Source organism: Lagenorhynchus albirostris, chromosome 12, assembly GCF_949774975.1.
Source record: "Lagenorhynchus albirostris chromosome 12, mLagAlb1.1, whole genome shotgun sequence".
In the NCBI taxonomy this organism is placed as follows: Eukaryota; Metazoa; Chordata; class Mammalia; order Artiodactyla; family Delphinidae; genus Lagenorhynchus; species Lagenorhynchus albirostris.
The window spans coordinates 27,543,800-27,564,483 of NC_083106.1; the positions used below are offsets into that span (position 1 = coordinate 27,543,800).

General features: G+C 36.1%; 1 protein-coding gene across 4 annotated transcripts in view; it reads left to right on the forward strand.

The window, feature by feature from the left end:
* The window catches only part of AHI1 (Abelson helper integration site 1), a 218,819-nt gene that overhangs the window by 31,263 nt on the left and 166,872 nt on the right, over positions 1-20,684 (forward strand). For all 4 annotated transcript variants that reach the window (XM_060167812.1, XM_060167814.1, XM_060167815.1 and 1 more), the window contains exons 7-12: positions 835-1,027; positions 4,446-4,541; positions 8,901-9,086; positions 10,253-10,405; positions 14,158-14,290; positions 17,859-17,982. In XM_060167812.1, coding sequence (XP_060023795.1) covers positions 835-1,027; positions 4,446-4,541; positions 8,901-9,086; positions 10,253-10,405; positions 14,158-14,290; positions 17,859-17,982 — 885 coding nt within the window. The remainder of the gene's footprint in view (positions 1-834; positions 1,028-4,445; positions 4,542-8,900; positions 9,087-10,252; positions 10,406-14,157; positions 14,291-17,858; positions 17,983-20,684) is intronic.

Consider the following 20,684-nt stretch of genomic DNA (forward strand, 5'->3'; position numbering starts at 1 on the left):
TATTGATCAGTATGTTTTATAGAAGAAATGGAGAACATGTGTTAATTCAGTAATTCATTTTAAGTGAAGGGGAGTTGAGAGAGTTTCTCCCAAGCTTAACTTTCATTGTGTGGCATTTAACTTGCATTGTAAGTCATCTGATGTGGCACTGCTTTAATTGTCTCTAACCTCATTTTTTTCTTTTGAAGTTAATATGTTATCTGTGCCTCAGATGAGACAAATGTCTTGAATTTAATTTTTCCTAATATTAATTCTATAGCTAATACGTGTTGGAAGGCCCAAATAGGAAGTATAATATTGATAAAATAAATGACAGTACTAGAATTCAAAAAAAATTATTTGTTTGGAAAAATGGCAGGCCTGGGAAACTTGAAAATTATCAGAAATGTTATTCATTTATTCATTTGTCTTGGAGCATACAAAGAAAATATGACACACCTCAAAGTACTTACAATCCTATTGTGATCATTTTGTTATTTAAATCTAATGTACTAATTTATCACAAACTCATTAAGATTCTGAAGGTGTTACTTAATTCCAGCTTTGTATGCCAAAGGTGTAATCACACCTCTCAATTTGTGTGTAAATAATAAAGTAATTCTATGAAACTGACTGATAGTATGTAAATACAAGATGAAACTAAGATATTACTACTTTTACGTCGCATAAAATTTGTAGTTTTCTAGATAGATAAAATTTTTTTCCTTATGTATCATGGCTGTTTATCATCTTGAACACATGGCTATTTATTATCTTGAACACTCTATCACTCTATTTTTTTCTTGCCTTAAAATTGTAAAGAACTGTGTTAATGGAAGTATCTTTTTTGAACAGTGAACGGCCTGTTTCATCTTACTATGAAAAAGAGAATGTGGATTATATTCTTCCTATTATGACCCAGCCTTATGACTTTAAACAGTTAAAATCAAGACTTCCAGAGTGGGAAGAACAAATTATATTTAATGAAAACTTTCCCTATTTGCTTCGAGATTTTGATGAGAGTCCTAAAGTCATCCTGTTCTTTGAGGTATGAATTGAATAGAGCAGTTTAAACTAAATTTTAGTTAATATTTTAATAGCACAAATATAAGCTATTATTTTAGTAGATCAATAATACAACAAAGTAGTGTGAGAATTTGACCTCTAGGAATAATGTATTTGTAATGTGCTATGGAGATACAAGTAATCGTGTCTTTGCTGAGCCTTTACTAGTACAAGTAGTTAGCCATTTGATTTACTCTGTATTATTTAATCCTTACAACAATGCCATGACTATTCACTGAAGTGATGAATCTAATCTATGTCTAAGCAGCCTTCCATTTTTAACCCTCTTCACAAAGAATAAACTCATTTAACTGTATCAGACTTCCTAAGATTTTGTATACTACTAGGAGAAATAAAGAAGAAAATACACAGATCGCTTGACTAATACAATGTATCATATAACCAAAATGAAGTAGAACTTCTTAGATGTCAAGGGTTAGTGGAGGGTCATAGCAGTCAGGGAAAGCTTTATGGAGTAGAGCGCCTGTGAGCTGACCTTTTTTAAAGAATTAAATTTATTTAAACTAAAAAAAACCCAAACCAGTTCGCCTATTCTCTTAACCCCCACCCCCCGCCCCTAGCAACCATCAGTCTGTTCTTGTATCTATTATCTTGGTTAGTTTATTTGTTTAGATTCCACATATTAGAGAGATCATACAGTATTTGTCTTTCTCTGACGTATTTTACTTAGCATAATGCCCTTGGGATCCATCCATGTTGTCACAAATGGCAAAATTTCATTGTTTTTTATGGCTTAATAATATTCCATTTTGTGTGTGTGTGTGTGTGTGTGTATGTGTGTGTGTCTGTGTGTGTGTATACCACAATTTCTTCATGCATTCATTCATCAGTGGACATGTAAGTTGTTTCCACATCTGTACTGTAAATAATGCTGCAATGAACAATTTTGCATTAGGGTTTTTGTGGGTTTTTTGGATAAATGCCTAGAAGTGAAATTGCTGGATCATATGGTAGTTCTACTTTTGATTTTTTGAGGAACCTCCGTATTGTTTTCCACAGTAGCCTCACCAGTTTACATGCCTACCAGCAGTGCACGAGGGTTCTCTTTTCTCTACATCCTTACCAACACTCGTTCTAATCTTTTTGATGATAGCCATTCTAACAGGAGTGAGGTGGCATCCCACTGTGGTTTTGACTTGCATCTTTCTGATGATGTTTGATGTAGAGCATCTTTTCATATACCTGTTGGCCAGATGTCTTCTTTAGAAAAATGTCTCTTCGTATCTTCTGCCCACTTTTTAATCCGATTATTTTTTTACTATTGAGTTGTAAGAGTTTTTTACATAGTTTGGATATTAGCTGACTTATTATTTCTAATTTTTTACTGCAAAGGAAATGAAGGCTCAAAGTATAAAGTGATTATTCCAGAGTTACTCCAGTTTTAGATGAAGGTAATTAGTATTTAAAGATAATTTGAATCTAAAATACCACATTTCTTTTCCCTACTTCATGTTATCTCTCCATAAGCAAAGGAAAGGAGAGAAAGCCTCTCCTCCAGTTTAAGCAAGATGGGGAATTTTAGCATGGGAAAAGCAAGGCATGACCAGGGCCAATAACTTATTTTGTAGAGTCACTTGTTTTTATGATCCTTAACTTTCAGATGATCTAGTGTACTTATGGTATGAATCCACCATTTACAATTGTGATTATGTTGTATGATTTGTACAAAGCCATGCTTTTTAAAAAAATGATATAATTTGTATATAAAGGTACTGTTTCTTTGTCATAGAAATTTGTCCTCCATTATCATAATATTATTTTATACTCATTTTAATAATATTATGAGATTTAAGAAAGTTAGGTTGTTGAATTATAAACACTTTTGGTTGATTCTTTTTTTTTTTAATTTTTTTTTGGGTGTTAAACCCAAGTCTTTTTTTTAAAATTAATTTATTTTTAAATTTATTTATTTATTTTGGGCTGTGTTGGGTCTTCGTTTCTGTGTGAGGGCTTTTACTAGTTGTGGCAAGCGGGGGCCACTCTTCATTGTAGTGCGTGGGCCTCTCGCTATCGGGGCCTCTCTTGTTGCGGAGCACAGGCTCCAGACGCGCAGGCTCAGTAGTTGTGGCTCACGGGCCCAGTTGCTCCACGGCATGTGGGATCTTCCAAACCAGGGCTCGAACCCGTGTCCCTGCATTAGCAGGCAGATTCTCAACCACTGCGCCACCAGGGAAGCCCGGATGATTCTTAAGGTTTGACATAAAATGTTATTGTCTACAAAACTAATTTTTGATTTCAACTTTTTAATGGTGTATTGAGGACCACTCGATAATATCTATCAGAAGTTCTTAAAGCTATTATTCCATTTTCAGGTATTTCACCTAAGGGAAAAATGACAAATGCACAAAGATGTGTGTGTAAGGATATTTATTTAAGCAATGTTTATAATAGCAGAAATTTTAAGGAAACAGATCTCTTCAATTAGCAAGAGGTTTGGTTAAATAAATTATGTTTTTTTATTAAATTTATGATATTTCTAATACAGAAGAATACTAGGCAGCCATTAACATGATGGTATACATATGTATGTATTGACTCGAGCTATCCACTATATATTACATGAAAATAGTTTGCAGATAGCATTGGAACACACAAAAGGGTTTAGATACCTATAAACTAGATGTTAATGTTGATCAGCTATGGGTCTGGATTACAAGTTTTTACTTTATTATATATTTTTCTTATACTGTCATTATTTTTTTCACTGAGAATGTATTACATTGAAGACAAGTTTAAGTATATAAAGAAGAGGAATAAATGGAGTGCATATTATGTTTTAAGCAGTCCTCTGTAAAGATTTGTTATCTCAGCTGAGCTTTTGATAAGCACCAGTAAGTGGTAGTCTCTGACATGTACCTAGAATACATGTAGTCTCTGGGGCAGGTTGGTTGCAAATCCATGAGCTTTAATATCCAGTCAGGGTAGAGATATGAAAGAAGTTCTCTTGAGAAGCCTAATGACAACATATATCCAAAGAGAAAATACCCAATTTCAGGAAGCTGATCCAAGGAAAAACCCACAGATTAAGGCCATGAGTTTTTTAAACAAACAATTCTTTGAAGTCTGCGCTCATACATTAAAAAAAGAGCAAAGCTTAAGAATTTTGTGCCTGGTGTATTTTTGCCAGGACTATATTTGAGGTAATTAATGCTTTGTCTTGAATTTTAAATAAATCTTAAAGATTTATTGATAAAAGATAAAGTGGTCAAAAAATGGACCTTACTAACTGGATGAGTTAACTCAAAAGTGAGTGAGATGAAATAAAAATGTTTTTCTTCTCTAAGGGAGGATTTTTAAAAATTTAATAATACATTATTAGGAAATATTAAATTTTAGATAGCTTAGTATACTGTGAAGTAATTTGTTATGCTTATTTACAGATTCTTGATTTCTTAAGCATGGAAGAAATTAAGAACAGCTCTGAAATTCGAAACCAAGAATGTGGCTTCCGGAAAATCGCCTGGGCATTTCTCAAGGTATGTTTTTCATCCATTTTAAAGAATGTTTAAAATAATCTTCAAATCTGATGCGCTACTTTTTTCCAAGTCAGTTTGGTTTCATATAAGGAGTTACGATAAGGAGGTAAGATTGCCATGGTAAAGAGTTATTAATTCAAGCTCAGGTGATGCTCATTCAGATTCTTAAATATTTATTGAATGCTTAGTGTGTGCCAGGTACACTATTTGGCTCTAAGGATCCAGCACAGAGAAAGACACACACAGCCCTGACCTCATTTATTCAACTCAACAAATTATTTATTATTTATGTGCCAGCCACTGTTCTAGTCAGTGAACAAAGAAGATAAACTCCTTGACCTCATGGCCTTCATATTCTAGCAAGAAAAACAGACATAAAACCATTGATTATACAACTTAGCATTTATTACAATTTTTATAAATACTCTCAAGTTGGATGGGGTAGATGATGAAAACATCCTGCAGGGTCAGGAAAAGGTCTCCTGCAGAAGAGACATTGAACCTGAGCATGAGCTGGATGGCAGTAGTGGGAAAGAGAGAGTTCTAGGTAGAGGCTACAGGCTATGCAAAGACCCTGATGTTGGAAGGAACAAGGAATACCTAGATAACCACAAGAAGGCCACTAAGATTGGAGGACAGAGACTGAAGGGGAAATGGTGCCTGAAGAGCTTGCTGAGGTAGACAGGGCCTTGATAATACAAGGTCTTTGAGCCATTATAGCAACAGGGCACCATTATAAACTTTAAAGAGTAATGGGGGGCTTCCCTGGTGGCGCAGTGGTTGAGAGTCCGCCTGCTGATGCAGGGGACACGGGTTTGTGCCCCAGTCGGGGAAGATCCCACATGCCGCAGAGCGGCTGGGCCCGTGGGCCATGGCCGCTGAGCCTGCGTGTCCGGAGCCTGTGTTCCGCAATGGGAGAGGCCACAACAGTGAGAGGTCTGCATACCGCAAAAAAAAAAAAAAAAAAAAAAAAGTAATGGGAAGCCATTTAAGAATTTTAAACAAAAGGATGAAATAATCTGATTTATTTGTTAGAAAGATTACTTTACTGAGTGGAGAATGGATTAGAGAGGGTACAAAGGTATGTACTGGAAATCAAGGTAGAAAATTCTTGCTGTAGTCTAGGTATAAAATGATGGTGTCTTGACTAGGATGTTTCAGCAGAGATGAAAGACGTGGATAGATTAATGTTTAAAAAGGCATTTTACTTACATAATTCTTTTATTTCTGACTTTAAACGTAAATTTGAGTTTTAAAATGTCTTGAGTAATTAACCTGTTTTGTATTGTCTTATAAAACTTTTCCATTTGTGCATCCATCCATTCAACAAGTATTTACTATTTGAAATGTATATGGTAAATAGTCTATGAAAATAGTCTATGAAATGCCAGGTGCTCTGCTAAATATAGGGCATTCATAGATAAATTAGACATTGTTCTTGCCCTCCAGTTCAGTATAAACGTATTACCTATGTGATTATGTGCTATGGAGTAGATGCTGCGAAGACCCAGATGGGGCACTTAATCCATGTTGTGGGTTAGAGGCTTGAGGAGAGGTGCAGTCTGCTTGCTGAATGGCAGTCTGATAGGCTGAAGAATCACTTAGTCCATTGTACCTTCTAAAATCTCCCTTCTATAACCTGTTATACCTTTTTCTAGACCCCCTCTCATACCAAATAAAAAAGAAAAAGGCAAAAATAAAAACAAACAAAAAAACTGCAAAGAAGGTCACTTTCACATAGTAAACATTGCCATCTTGTGGTCTTATTAGAAACTTTTCATTCCTTTTATGCTATGGTTTGTGCAAAACTGCAGTATTTACTGTAAACTGCACTTGGGAAACAATGTATTTCACAGCATTTTTACCTTTGTGTCATATTAAGTTTTATTTATTTATCCACTTTATGCCATTGATATAAATGGCAGTCAGGAATAAAGTGTACATTATTCTGTGTGCATCCTCTATTAGAACACATATCTCTTTCATTAGACTGTAAGCTTTTCAAGTCACTGGTGATTCTTTTTGGCCAATTTGTTGAACATATTTTAGTCCTTATTTTACCAGATCTCTTTGCATTTAATATATCACTCTTCAAACTCTCTATTTTATAATATCATCACTCTCCGCATATTAATGGCACATAGAAAGTGCTCCGTGAATATCTATTGAGAAAGTGGCATGAATCAAATTAAAAAGTGAATGTTTTAAAACCTATACCATTGGTTCCAGGACTGTCCTAGATAACTGTAAAGTTATCATAGTGGTCCAAATGAACCCCAAAGGACCTTTGTCCAGATTTAAATGAGACTTTATCCTAATTCTCAGATAGAGGCGCTTTTGATTCTTTTAGCACATATATATGACTAATCTTTTAAACTAAAAAATAATAAAGCCTTATTTATTCAAGTTCCACTTTGTAGTTTTGTAATCATAATGGCAGGATCTTGGCTGAATCTTAGTTGTTTACTCATACTAAGTAGCATACTAGTATAAACTAAATTGCCTGGGGAATATTAATACAACTTATGGAAAGTATGATTTAGAATCTGGGGAATAAATATCTTCTAAAAATGATATTATTCCCTTATAATAAACTTCAGGCAGATAGTAGTACAATTTATGAAGGGAATCTCGACTGTTTAATATTTAACAACTGAACATCTCAATTGCTCAATTTGAAACTGGTTTTTTACCCCTCTATATCATAACATCACCTCTCAGCTTACGACCTCCATTGACTTTACATCTTCCCCTGAGAGGGGTAGGGAAACGATGAGCTATATTTTTTGGCAACTCTGTTTCTTTATTGATGCCTCATTCCTGAACACACTGCAATCTGGATTTTGCCTCAGCTACTAAAGCTTCTCCAAACATATCACTATGACTTCTATTTACCAAATTATTGAACATTTTCTAGTTCTTCTTTTATCACACCTATGTGCATGATATCACTCTCTTGAAACTCTTGTTACCTTGGTTTTCTCGACACCATCCTTTCCTGATTTTCCTTATCCCATTCCTTCAGTTCCTTCAGTTTCCTTCCTGGTCTACCACCTATCTCTTTAATATCAATCCTACTCATGATTCCATCTTTAATCTACTTTTCTTAGACCCACTTTTCTTGTGTGTGCCTCAGAATTCAGACATTTCAACTTGGGTGACCCATAGATATCTGACCCCCCCAAGCTGAACATCTTCCCTAGATCTCTTAACTTTTCCACATCTGCTGCTTCAGTTGGTAGCACCACCATCTGTCCAGTCTCCCAAGTTTACAACCTTAGAGCTGCCCTATCTGTTTTGGTAGCCACAGGTCATAAGTGACCATTTGAATTCAGATTAATTAGCTAAAATTAAATATAATTAAAGATTAATTTCCACAGCTGCACTAGCCACACTTCAAATGCTTGATAGCCATGTATGACTAATGGATACTGTTTTGCATGGCACAAATAGAGAGCATGCCCATCACCACAGAAAGTTCTGTTGGATAGCGCTACCTTAGAGTCTTTCTTGATTCTTCTCGTTTTTACTTTCCAAGTTGCATGAGTCAGTAACAGTTATTAAATATTCCCTGTACTCGGTCCCTTCCTACTCTTGGAGTTTGTCAGCTCCACCTGCCTAAACTGCTGCAAAAGCTCCCAGCTGTCTCTACTAATTTGTAAAGGACACAAAAGTTAGCAAAGGTATTTTCTACTTGAGTCATAGTCTAGTGAAAGAGGACCTATTTTGAGTTGGTGACATTATTTTTCTCATAAGAATCTCCATTTATGTAGCTGAAACATACGTTGTTTTGTTTAATAGTTTCTCTTGATTGAATAGACCTTTTTAAGAGGGTAAACTAAAATATTTTAAAAATGTAATAAGGGGCTCAAACAAGTTTAAGTATCTTAATTACTTTTTTAAAATAATTTTGACTTTTTAAAAATTTTAAACATCATGAAATTTTACCACTAAAAATACTGATGCTGAACAAATGGGAAATTTGTTTTTGTGTTTAAATAATATGCATTTTAATCTTTATTACAAACAGTATTATTACAAACAAATGTGTATTGATCACCTCCTTTGAACAAAGTAACACCCAGCACAGTAATGTAAATGCTTTACCAACAGTCTGAAGTTGTATAGGGGAAAAGACAGCCATTGGGAAGATATTTTAAGTCATTTGGGCTGTCTTGTCAAAATGACCTGGAACTGTGCTTGACCAACTGTGTCAGTGTTCTTTCCTCTGCTTTACAAATCTAAAGAATTTCAGCATGCCATGTTAATCTTTTTAAAATGAGTTTTTGACTATATACTATTGCTTTATTGGTTGTATTTTCAATGAAGGTAACATTTTATTTGAATTCTTATTTTAAGCTTCTAGGAGCCAATGGAAATGTAAACATCAATTCGAAACTTCGCTTGCAGCTGTATTACCCACCCACAAAGCCTCGATCCCAATCAAATGTCGTTGAGGTTTTTGAGTGGTGGTTAAAATGTCCAAGAAATCGTTATCCATCAACGTTGTATGTAACTGTAAGAGGATTAAAAGTTCCAGAATGTGTAAGTTAATAGCACATGCAAAAAATATATCTTCCATTGTTGAGATTAAATGGTGACATGTTTCTATTTCTAAAAAGGTAGAGTCTTTAGAATTATTTTAATAGACTTCTGAAATAGAAAGGGACCTTCAGAGATTATATATTAAGCCTGTAATAGCTGATACTTAAAAGATACTTAAATGAATTTTAAGTACTAAGTATAGATTTCAGTTTTAGGAAAAAAATATATTTTTTTAATAATACTGATCCTTAAAAATTAAAGATAAGAGAATGATTTAAAGTGGGAGTTGACAAATATTTTCCATAAAGGACCAGACAGTAAATAGTTTAGGCTTTGTAGGCTATACAGTCTCTGTTGCAGCCACTCAACCTTGCCTTTATAACGTGAAAGTAGCTACATAGACATATGTAGGTGATAACTAAACAAATGGGTTTGGATGTGTTCAAATAAAACTTTATTTACAAAAACATCATCAGGCTACATTTGGCCCAGACTATAGCTTGCAGACCCATGAATTACAGGCACATTTTTTTACAATATTATTCAAATAATCAATAAGTAATATTTCTACTTCTGTTTCACATAGGTTAAAATTATGAATATCTTAGCGAAGCATTTGTCCTAAAATGAGGTGAAACTTTTGCTTTTGTCTCATTGCTATAAGACATTTCAGGCCAGTTGCATATTCTGTAGTTGATATTATAAAATGTGGCCATAGGGTTGGTTTCATTGGTTTGAGTGTAGTTAAACCTATTTTAAGAAATGGAGGATTTAAAAATCTTTAGATCTTTATGTTATCAGTTTCATGATCCTAAAGCCAGAGATACCATAGTACAATGTCAGAGCCATAATATAACATCTGGTAGGTATTGGTGAAGAGGCAGAAACAAAGAGACAGAGTTACTAAAACTATTTTATGTAACCATTGGAGTTCTGTTTTATTCCTTCCCACTTTTAAGGCTTTTGGGTTTAGGACTGTAATTTCAAGCAACCTTTATTTTATTTAGAATAGTGTACAAATAAAAGTAGAATTTTTTTCTGGATTACATTTTGAAAACATTTTCATATTATAATGTTTGTTTCAATATTTTAGAAACCATATATGCTAGAAAAGAGAAAAAGATTAACGTGATATATACATTTTCTCACTTTCTATACATATTTAGATAAAGCCATCTTATCGTTCTATGATGGCTCTTCAGGAAGAAAAGGGTAAACCATTGTATTGTGAACAACACCATGAGGCACGTTCAGTAGACACAGAACCTGGATTAGAAGATTCAAAGGAAGTGGTGAAGTGGAAACGACTGCCTGGGCAGGTGAAGTGGTTTCTGACACTGGATTCATTTAGATATTTACTCATTTACCTTAAAAACGCCAACAGCTCCTATGGTAACTGGCTTCCTACTTAAAACTCCCAGATTATCCTTGTTTTTAACCATGATCTTGTCTTTCTATTAATTCATTTGGTAAATAATAATAGAGTGCCTATCATGTGCATAAAGACACTATCTTAAGTTCTTTAGTGACCGGGGGAGTTTTATTAGTTTGTCAGAGCTGCCATAAAAATACATCACAGACTGGGCCTTTTAAACAACAGAAATGTACTTTCTCATAATTCTGGAGGCTGGAAGTCCCAAGATTAAGGGTTGGCAGCGTTGATTTACTCTGAGGCCTTTCTCATTGGCTGGCAGGTAGCTGCCATCTTGCTGCGTCTTCATGGTCTTTTCTCTGTGTGCGTGCATCACTGGTGTCTCTTCTTCTTATTATCAGATTAGGGCTGTACCCTAGCAACCTTATTTTAACTTAATCAGCTCTTTACAGACCTTATATCCAAATACTGTTACATTCTGAGGTACTGGGGTTAGGGTTTCAACATATGAATTTGGAGGGACACAGTTCAGCCCGTAAATCTACAATTTATGGATTCGTGAACTTTTTTATAGCTCCTGGCTTCTTCCTGAGTCACATTTTGATAGAGATAGGTATATGTATATATCTTTACCACAAGTTGAGCTGTATTTAAGCTTTTTCTAAAGTTCTCTTACTTGGTTAGCATATTTTGTAGTGGCAAGAAGCATTACTGATAAAGTTTTGCAAATCTCTTATTTCCATAAAGAGTGGAGTGGTTCATTTTATATACTCAGTATATACAAAGAATGACTATTTTCCTAGACTTGTTCACATTTTGTTTTGCATGATATCTGACTTTCTTTCTGAGGCTAATTTTACAGATACATCTTAAAATCAATTTTAAATACTTCAGACATAATAATATGGAGAGAATAATACTTAGACTGTGGCCTTGGGGACCTTTCACGTCAGTTGGGGACACGGGAAGTGGTTACAGTGTTGTTCACTGTCAGGTTTGCTGCAAAGAAGTCTTGAGGAAATATAGCTATAAAAATAATTGTTTAGATCAGTAGTTCTCAAAGTGTGATTTGGGGACTGCTGGGAGTCCTGAGATACTTTCAAGGGGTCTGTTGAAGTCAGTCTGTTTTCATAATAAGATCATGATGATTCTAATGATTCCATAAGGATTTAGTTTTTCTTTTTGACTTTCATTCTCTCACAAGTATACACTGGAGTTTTCCAGAGACTAAATGATACATGATATCACAAGAGGGTGAATGCAGAAGCAGTTATGAAATTCCAGCTATCTTTTATTAAGCCAGATGTTAAAAAGATTTTCAAAAATATAGAACAATTCCACTTTATGTAGTTATTTTTCATAAAAAGAAATTATTTATGTTAACATTTAATAGGTTTGCTCTGTTGTTTTTTAAATGATTAACAAATATTTTAAAAATTTCTCAATTTTAATTTCTAATATAATAAATATCTGTTTATATAGCCACATAAACAAAAGCTTTTTGGAGTCCTCAAAATTTTTTTAAGACTGTAAAGCACCCTGAAACTAAAACAGTTTGAGAATTGCAGCTATGTAGAAGGTGATCTGGAGTGGTGGAAGAAGGGTTCATTCAACATGTTGGTGGAACTAGAGGTAGACTTTAAAGCATGACAAAGTTAGGAGTGGGTGAAGAGGACAGGGAGGAGTATTTCATATTGTGGCAATGTTGTAAATAAATGGGAAAGCACCTGCTGTATTCCTCAGGCACTGAAAACTTGGCTGGCTGGAAACCCAAGTTTGTATAAGAGGTAAAAGTGGTGTGATAGATTAGGCCCACATTGTGGAGTGGCTCTAATGGTAGGTAGCCTAATATTTGATTGTGTGGGATTGAGAGATAATGGGAGGTTTCAGGTAGGGAGGAAGCACGATAACAGTTGTATTTTAGGACAGATTAACACTGGCGATGGCAGGTAGATCTTGAGGTAGGATACATCAGAATGAGAGAAAGGTAGCCGTTGCAGTCATTGATGTGTGAGGTGAGAAGGGTCCAACCTTGAGAAGGGTCCAATACCCCAATACCTTGGGGTATTGGTGGCAAAAATGAGAAGTAAGAGGTAAATACAAAAGGAAAGACCTAGTGTGAGTTAGTGACTGACAAGGTAGTGAAGAAGGGGAAAGAGTTGAAAATGTTGAGGATCTTTATTGCTGTTATTAAACGATCATCAAGTGCCTCTTCTGCGTACAGTGTCAAACTCTGGGAATACAAAGAAAATGATGGTGCCGTTAGTATTTTGGCTTAAGTGATGAGGCACAGAGTTTTCCTTAACTACATCTCCTCCTCTAAGAGCAGCAGCAAGTGGTTATAAAACTTCCTAACTTTTCCTTCAATTTTTGTCTTCTTTTTATCCCCCTTTCCCTTTTCTATATCATCCCAATAGAGAATGGAGGGAAAATGGTGTCTGGTACATTATTGGCACCTAATAAATGTCTGTTGAATTTTTTGCCTTTCTAGTAGCTGCTCATAATGCTGCCAAATCTTGATGCTACTTATGAAAAAGCTGATACCAATCTAGAAAGCGGGCCCTTGAACCAGTAGTCTTTGACTCGGCCCGTTAAGCTGGGCTTAACCCTCTGAATAATCCTTATTAGCTATATATAGTAATAATAATTACAGGTTTACTGTGATGAATATATAAAAAGACATTTGTAATAAAGTGCCACATTCTTGGCATATAGTAAGGGCTCAATATATGTTCAGTTGAACTTTTTGAATAATAAGAAACACAGGAACTAAGGCTCACAAAAGTTTGAAAGAGAGAATTAGGACAAATAAAAGTAAGTAGTGGGCTTCCCTTGTGGCACAGTGGTTGAGAGTCTGCCTGCCGATGCAGGGGGCACGGGTTCGTGCCCCGGTCCGGGGAGATCCCACATGCTGCGGAGCGGCTGGGCCCGTGAGCCATGACTGCTGAGCCTGCGCGTCCAGAGCCTGTGCTCCGCAATGGGAGAGGCCACAACACTGAGAGGCCCACGTACCGCAAAAAAAAAAAAAAAAAAAAAAAGTAGTATTTTCTACAGCAGATAATAATGCACAGAAAGTTTTGGTTTCATCTGATAATAAGGAATGAAACATAAAAATTATGAAGGAATTTTAATAAAATTAGTGAATGAGAAATCAATAGGAGGTGATTGATTTACTTTGAAAATACATTTTGGAAGGCAGTACAAATAGTGGTTATTTTAAGAGAGAAAAAAAGAAAGAGAATGAATATTCATACATCATGGACTTCAGCTAGGCCTATATGACATTTATAGACTCAGAACAAGTTTATGGTTCAGCAAAAATCACTTATTAGTTGCTGTCATGAAATAAGGGTGTAACATACATTCGTTTTTGTGGCTGTATAAAAATAATGTGGTAGTGACAGCTTTGGAGTATCAGATATTGAAATTTTCTATTCATATTTTGGGTGAATAGTGCTAGTTAGGCATGGAGTATAAATTCATTTAATTTTCTGGAGAATTGAAAGTGATTCTCTGCTTTGAAAGTAATTTACTGTGGTTTTCCATCATTTGCTTACTTGCTTTCTTCTTCCTCTGCATCACAGTAGAGGGACTTTTTAAAAAACCAGAAACTGCAACAGCTACAATAATTGAAGTTAACAGCTAGCTTTCATATTTTCATGTTTCTTCTTCTATATTGGTAAAATGTATGTTTTTCAGGCTTGCCGTATCCCAAACAAGCACCTCTTCTCACTAAATGCAGGAGAGCGAGGATGTTTTTGTCTTGCTTTCTCCCACAATGGAAGAATATTAGCAGCAGCCTGTGCCAGCCGGGATGGGTATCCAGTTATTTGTGAGTAATGATCCTTCTGTTTAAGCTGATTGTAGTCTATACGCAGGATGTTTTTTGGTTTTTAAAATTCATTGAAATCTTCATTTGAGTCATCCACCAGTACTACTAAATTAAAATAGATTTCCTCAAGTAAAGTAACAATTCTTATATAATAATTTTGCACTTTGCTATACAATGTCGGTCCAGAAATAGAATGAAAATGATCAAATGAAGGAAGATAAATTTATTTTTAAAACATTCAGGAGGTATTTTTAAAGCATTTTCTACTTTAAATATAGAAATTTTGCAACATGAAGGATTAATAAATCTCTTGACGAATTTTAATCCAATTTTAGTCAGTTGATAGTAGTGATAATTTGATTATGAAAGCCCTCAAATTTGTTATGTGCAACTAAGACCTGGCACAGCCAAATAAATAAATAAATAAATATTTTTTAAAAAGAAAGAAAAACTTGAATTTAGATATACTTACTGCTTAAATCTCAAAAAACAAAAGAAGAATCTTTGTCGTTTTTTGATTATGGTGTGTCTACTAGGAATTCATTTAGCTTCTAGGATGTGCAGATTGATGTTTTTCACAAGTTTGGGAAGTTTTTCATCTTTATGTCTTTGAATGTTCTTTCTACCCCTTTCTATTTCTTCTCTTCTTCTGGAACTCCCATCATTTCTATATTGGTACACGTGATGGCGTCCTACAGGTTTCTGCACCTTTATTCATTTTCCTTCATTTTTTTTTTCTTTCTGCCCCTCTGACTGCATAATCTCAATTGACCTGTCTTCAAGTTTACTGACTTTTCTGACAGTTCATATCTGCTGTTGAGCCCCTCTAGTGAATTGTTTATTTCAGTTATTGTACTTTTCAACTCTAGAATTTCTGCTTGGTCTTTTTTTATATTCTCTATTAATTGGTAAGAAATAATTCTCACACCTTCGTTCTTTAGATGTGGTTTTCTTTATATCTTTGAACATATTTATACAAGTGAATTTAAAGTCTTTATCTAGGAAACCAGTGTCATAGACAGTTTCTGTTGACTGCTTTTTTTCCTGTGTGTGGCCATACTTTACTATTTTGGGGTTTTTTTAAGGGTGTGTCTCCCTAGAAAATTGGATATTTTAAATATTACAATGTGGCAACTCTGGAAATCAGATTCCCCTCTTTACCCCCCTCCATCTGTCCACCTGGGATTTGTTGTTGTTTGTTTAGTGATGTTCCTGGACTAATTCTGTGGTCTTTATCCTTTGTCAGGTTTTACCCCTGGAGTCGTTGCTTGGTTAGCTTAGTGGTCCGCTAGTGGTTAGAGAGGGATTTTTAAATGCCTGAGTGAACGGGTGTCCCAGCCTGTGCCGAAGTGCTGTGCGTGCGTGTGTGTGTGTGTGTGTGTGTGTGTGTGTGTGTGTGTGTGTGTTGGGATATGTTTTCAATTCTAAAGTAGGGAGTTTACAACTTTGCCTTAGCCTTTACTTGCACAGCCCTCAGGGCAGTCACAGTAAGAGATAGGGCCTTTCAGGTCTTTCTTGCATAGTATATACACAGCCTTTCATGTGTAAGTGTCCTTCTAGATTCCCCAGAATGTATTGGAGCTTTTCAAAAGTGCCCTATGAACATCTCATTCCCAGTTTTTCCTTTTGAATTTTTTGGTCAGCCTCTTCTTAGGCCCACCTGGTATCACTGTGTCAGATAGCCACACCACTGATTATTTCATGTACCCTAGAGTTTCAGCTCTTCACACAGATCATGCTCAGAGCCAGGTCAGATAAAGCCAAGCCCTGAAAATGGAGCCTTTCCGGGAGCTGCCAAGCTGTCCAGCAGTGATAAATCTTGGAGGTGGGGCTTTGGAGATCTTCAGGCCTCTTCTGCCCCATCCCATAGCTGCTAGGCTGCTGGTTTTCTTCGTAGTTTCAAGGCTGTTGGTTTTTAAGTCCACTTTGGAGCTTGGGAGAGGGGAATGGGAACAGGACAAGTTAAAACACCGCAGAGCTCAGTGTTCTTATCAAGATTCAGCTGTTTTCTTTAATAAATGCTCCTCAGATTTTTGCAATCCTTTCATTTCCAGGGTTCTGAAAAAGTTAATTTTGACAATTTTTGCCAGCGTTCTCGTTGCTTTTATGGGGAAGCAGATTTTCCGAGGTCTTTATTTTGCTATTACAGAAGTTCTTGTGTACTGCTTGATAGTTTAAAGAGCAGTTGGTTTTACCACTAGGTGGAAGTACAGACTTGGAAACTTGGAAAGTATTTTCTGTGTTAAGTTGTTATCTTAGATTTCATTGTGTGTGTGTGTGTGTATATATATATATATATATATATATATATATGTAACATAGCCATACCACAATGCCTTGTTTATCAGATTAAATCTCTGTTCATTCTCTATCATTGTCTATCATTTTTAGTATTAGAATTTTTTTCTCACAATAGCACAGTTTAAATTTCTCATTGCTTCTCATTGCTTCGAATAGTTAAATTTTGGTTGGAATTTGATTGATTTTCAGATAAAATAATACCTTATTCATGAAAGACCAAATTACAGAATCTTTGAAGTGAATTGCAATTTAAAAGTTATTTGAGGGACTTCCCTGGTGGTCCAGTGGGTAAGACTCCACACTCCGAATGCAGCGGGCCTGGGCTCCATCCCTGGTCGGGGAGCTAGATCCCGCATGCATGCCACAACTAAGAATTCGCATGCCGCAGCTAAGACCCGGCACAGCCTAAATAAATAAATACTTTTTTAAAGTTATTAGATTAATAAATTATCAAAGATTATTAGGATTGCTTTGAAGAGATAAGAATAATTGTTAATTGTAGCCCATTATAAAATTTTCGGTATGTAAATTCTTGTGTCTAAAGCAAGTGAAAACTTACTTTTAAATAGATTTTGACTTTTTTTTTTTTTTTTTTTTTTTTTTTGGTGGTACGCGGGCCTCTCCCGTTGCGGAGCACAGGCTCCGGACGCGCAGGCTCAGCGGCCATGGCTCACGGGGCCCAGCCGCTCCGCGGCATGTGGGATCTTCCCGGACCGGGGCACGAACCCGTGTCCCCTGCATCGGCAGGCGGACTCTCAACCACTGCACCACCAGGGAAGCCCGACTTTTTTTTTTTTTAACAAGATGTTGGGGGTAGGAGTTTATTAATTAATTAATTTATTTTTGCTGTGTTGGGTCTTCGTTTCTGTGCGAGGGCTTTCTCTAGTTGTGGCAAGCGGGGGCCACTCTTCATTGCTGTGCGCGGGCCTCTCACTATCGTGGCGTCTCTTGTTGCGGAGCACAGGCTCCAGACGCGCAGGCTCAGTAGTTGTGGCTCATGGGCCTAGTTGCTCCACGGCATGTGAGATTCTCCCTGACCAGGGCTCAAACCCGTGTCCCGTACATTAGCAGGCAGATTCTCAACCACTGCGCCACCAGGGAAGCCCTAGACTTGGAAATTTTTTAATACTGAAAATGTCTTTGGTGATAATATTCTTATAGACAGTGCTTACCTGGTATACAAATTATTATAAATTATGAATTTTTATGTTATTTGGTTAAGAATCCTCTATCTGGAAACATACTAACTTTTGAATATTTTCATTAGTATATGAAATTCCTTCTGGACGTTTCATGAGAGAATTGTGTGGCCACCTCAATATCATTTATGATCTTTGCTGGTCAAAAGATGATCGCTATATTCTTACTGCATCATCTGATGGCACTGCCAGGTTAGTATCCTTGAGAAGTACTCGCTGTGTATGCTGCTTGCCCTCAAAGAAAGCAGAGCAAATGAATATAAAGTGATATAACTACTCTTATGCTTCAGTGATGTTTTGCTTATCAAGGAACCGTCATAAAGATGCATCATACAGACTCACTGATTAAATAAGAAGTAATGAAAACGTTTTTTCTAAAGGCATTCTGTTAAGTATATTTCGTTTAGGTAATATATAATGTTTCTAGTCCTCACTGTCTTTAAATGGTCATTTTGTACACTCTTTGATTAATATTTTGAGATGAAGTTCTTAAACAACTGAGATTTTTCCTGGAATATAAACTCTTGATGGCAGGGATTCCGCCTCCACTGTTAGCTGGATGCAGAGGCCAGGACATGGTGCTGCTCAATGCACAGTGTAGGGTCAGTAAACGAATATGCACCTTATGTTTTAAGAGCTTAATAGATTGTCAACTATTTGCACTGTTCAAAATGTCAGTTTTGAAAATAATTTAGCCCCTTCCAATTTATAAGTATCACAATAAAATATTTTAAAAGTTACTTTTTTAATCTGTTACATTTATTTCCTACCTCTGTTGTCTCTTTAGTATCTTTCTCTATTGATTTTTTCCTCTCATCTTAGAAGTATGTTTAAATCTCCTTATCTTAAGGAAATCTTTTTCTAAACTCCTCCTGCCTTTCAGGCTACCACATTATTTTTCTTTCTACACCATCAAGAAGCATCCCATACACACTGTCTTTACTTTCCCCCAGTTAGTCTGGCTTTCACTTCAAGCGTGCTATATAAACTTCCTTTGAGAGAGCTGCAGTTTCTTACTAATTTTCGGATCCACTGGCTAGTTTTAGTCCTTACCCTGTTTGCCTTCACTGCAATAATTCATTATTGACCAGTTTTAAAATATTTTCAAGTCATGGTTTTCATTGACAACCTCTTCTGTTTTCTTTTTATCAGTCTGACCAATTCTCATTCTCTTGTTCCTTTTCTTCTGCCTGTTCTCTGTACATGCTTATCCCCAAGATCCTTTATTCGATGTCTTCTGTGGTTTCGTTTGCTTATCCTGGTCTCTCTCATCTCCTTGACTTTGAATCTCACTTACATGCTAATGACTTGGAGCTCCTTCTCTTTTTCCGAATTCAACTTTGTATTACACACTTGTGTCTGGATTGCCCAGTGGCACCTCAGATCCATAACGGAAATCACCAAATTTTGTTTTCCTTTTTTAGCCCTCATATAGTTTTTAATGGCATCCTTATCCACCCTGTCTCCCAAGCTGGGAACTCAGAGTAGTACTCACGTTTCTTTTCTACATACAGGTAGTTCTCAAGTATATTAATTCTGCCACCTAAAAGTCTCACATTCTGTCACATTCTTTCTATCCTCACTGCTGTTGCCTTAATTCAAGTCCTTGTTATCTTTTGCTTAAACTGTTGCTGCTAAGCTTTCCCAGTGTTCACCCTCTAGCTCCTCCATCCCTGCTATGCTAAAATTCTTTCCAAAACCATCTTTCATAATGTCTTGACTTTAAAAATCTTTGCGCTTTGGAAAATATTCCAGTTCCTTAGCGTGGCATGACAGGCATGACCCTCATTGACCTTCTGTCGTCCCTTGTGCACTTCCCATGTACCCTCCGCCTCACCCACACAATCTTTTGAAATACCTTTAGCATCTTATCTTCTTTGGCATCTCCATGTTACCTGTGGGCTCTTCCTATGCTGACATGCCCTTCTCCTCCCCTTCCTGCCCAACTCATTCACTCAACGCACGTCTAAATGCCTTTTGTAAGCCAGGGTGGGCTCCTAGTCATCATTTAAAACCCAGCTCAGATTTTACCATTTCTTGCAGTCAACTTGGGTTTCCTCACACAGCATATATTGTAGTAAAGGATATTTTTTTCTTGATGTAGCTTGGAAGTTGATACTAATTTAGGACTCTTTACATCCTAAAAATACTGTTGTGAAGAATTAACTGAATGAAGAGAGAAACACTGTGGCTAGAACAAAAAAGACAGTGGGGTTTTGAAAGAGGTGAAGAATACTTACACTGAATGAGCTAAAGTCAAAAGGAAGAGAACCAGAGTTGCTAATGCTCAGAAGTGGCAGGAGTTCGGGTTTCTGCCCAGGTCTTCTGTTATCCTCTGGGGTCACCGTCACCTTTTATTGTTAGTGTCTCCTGAGTAACTGTTTTCCACTGGTTAGCTCTCTGCCAGATGGGCTTAACCTAAATCTCCGTCTTTAGTTATCTTCAGTATAATTTGAGAACACTACAGTTCAGCTCCTAATATAATCAGAAAGACTTATCCATGTGTAATGGCTCCCAGATAGACTCATAAGGCCCCACTCTGCCCTCTCTTCACACATACTGTTTTAACTTTGGAATGTCTTTTTTCTTTCCTAATTCTGATAATTTTTGTTTGTGTTCATCTGGTCTTTACAGATTTGTATATCACTGTTCTTCTCTGTCTACGGTCAATCTGATTTTTTTTCACAAACCCATTAATACATTTCTTTTGATCTTGGATTCTACCATTGCTTGGGTGATGAAAGCCATCATTGGTACCAATTCCGCTTTTATGTAAAATGCTTCATTTTTATTTTAAGATATTGTGTCTGTTCTAATTATATTGAGCTGTTTTTAAGGTACAGTTGCTTCATTTCTTCTTGTTATATAGTATTTCAGATAATGCTGCTAAGATT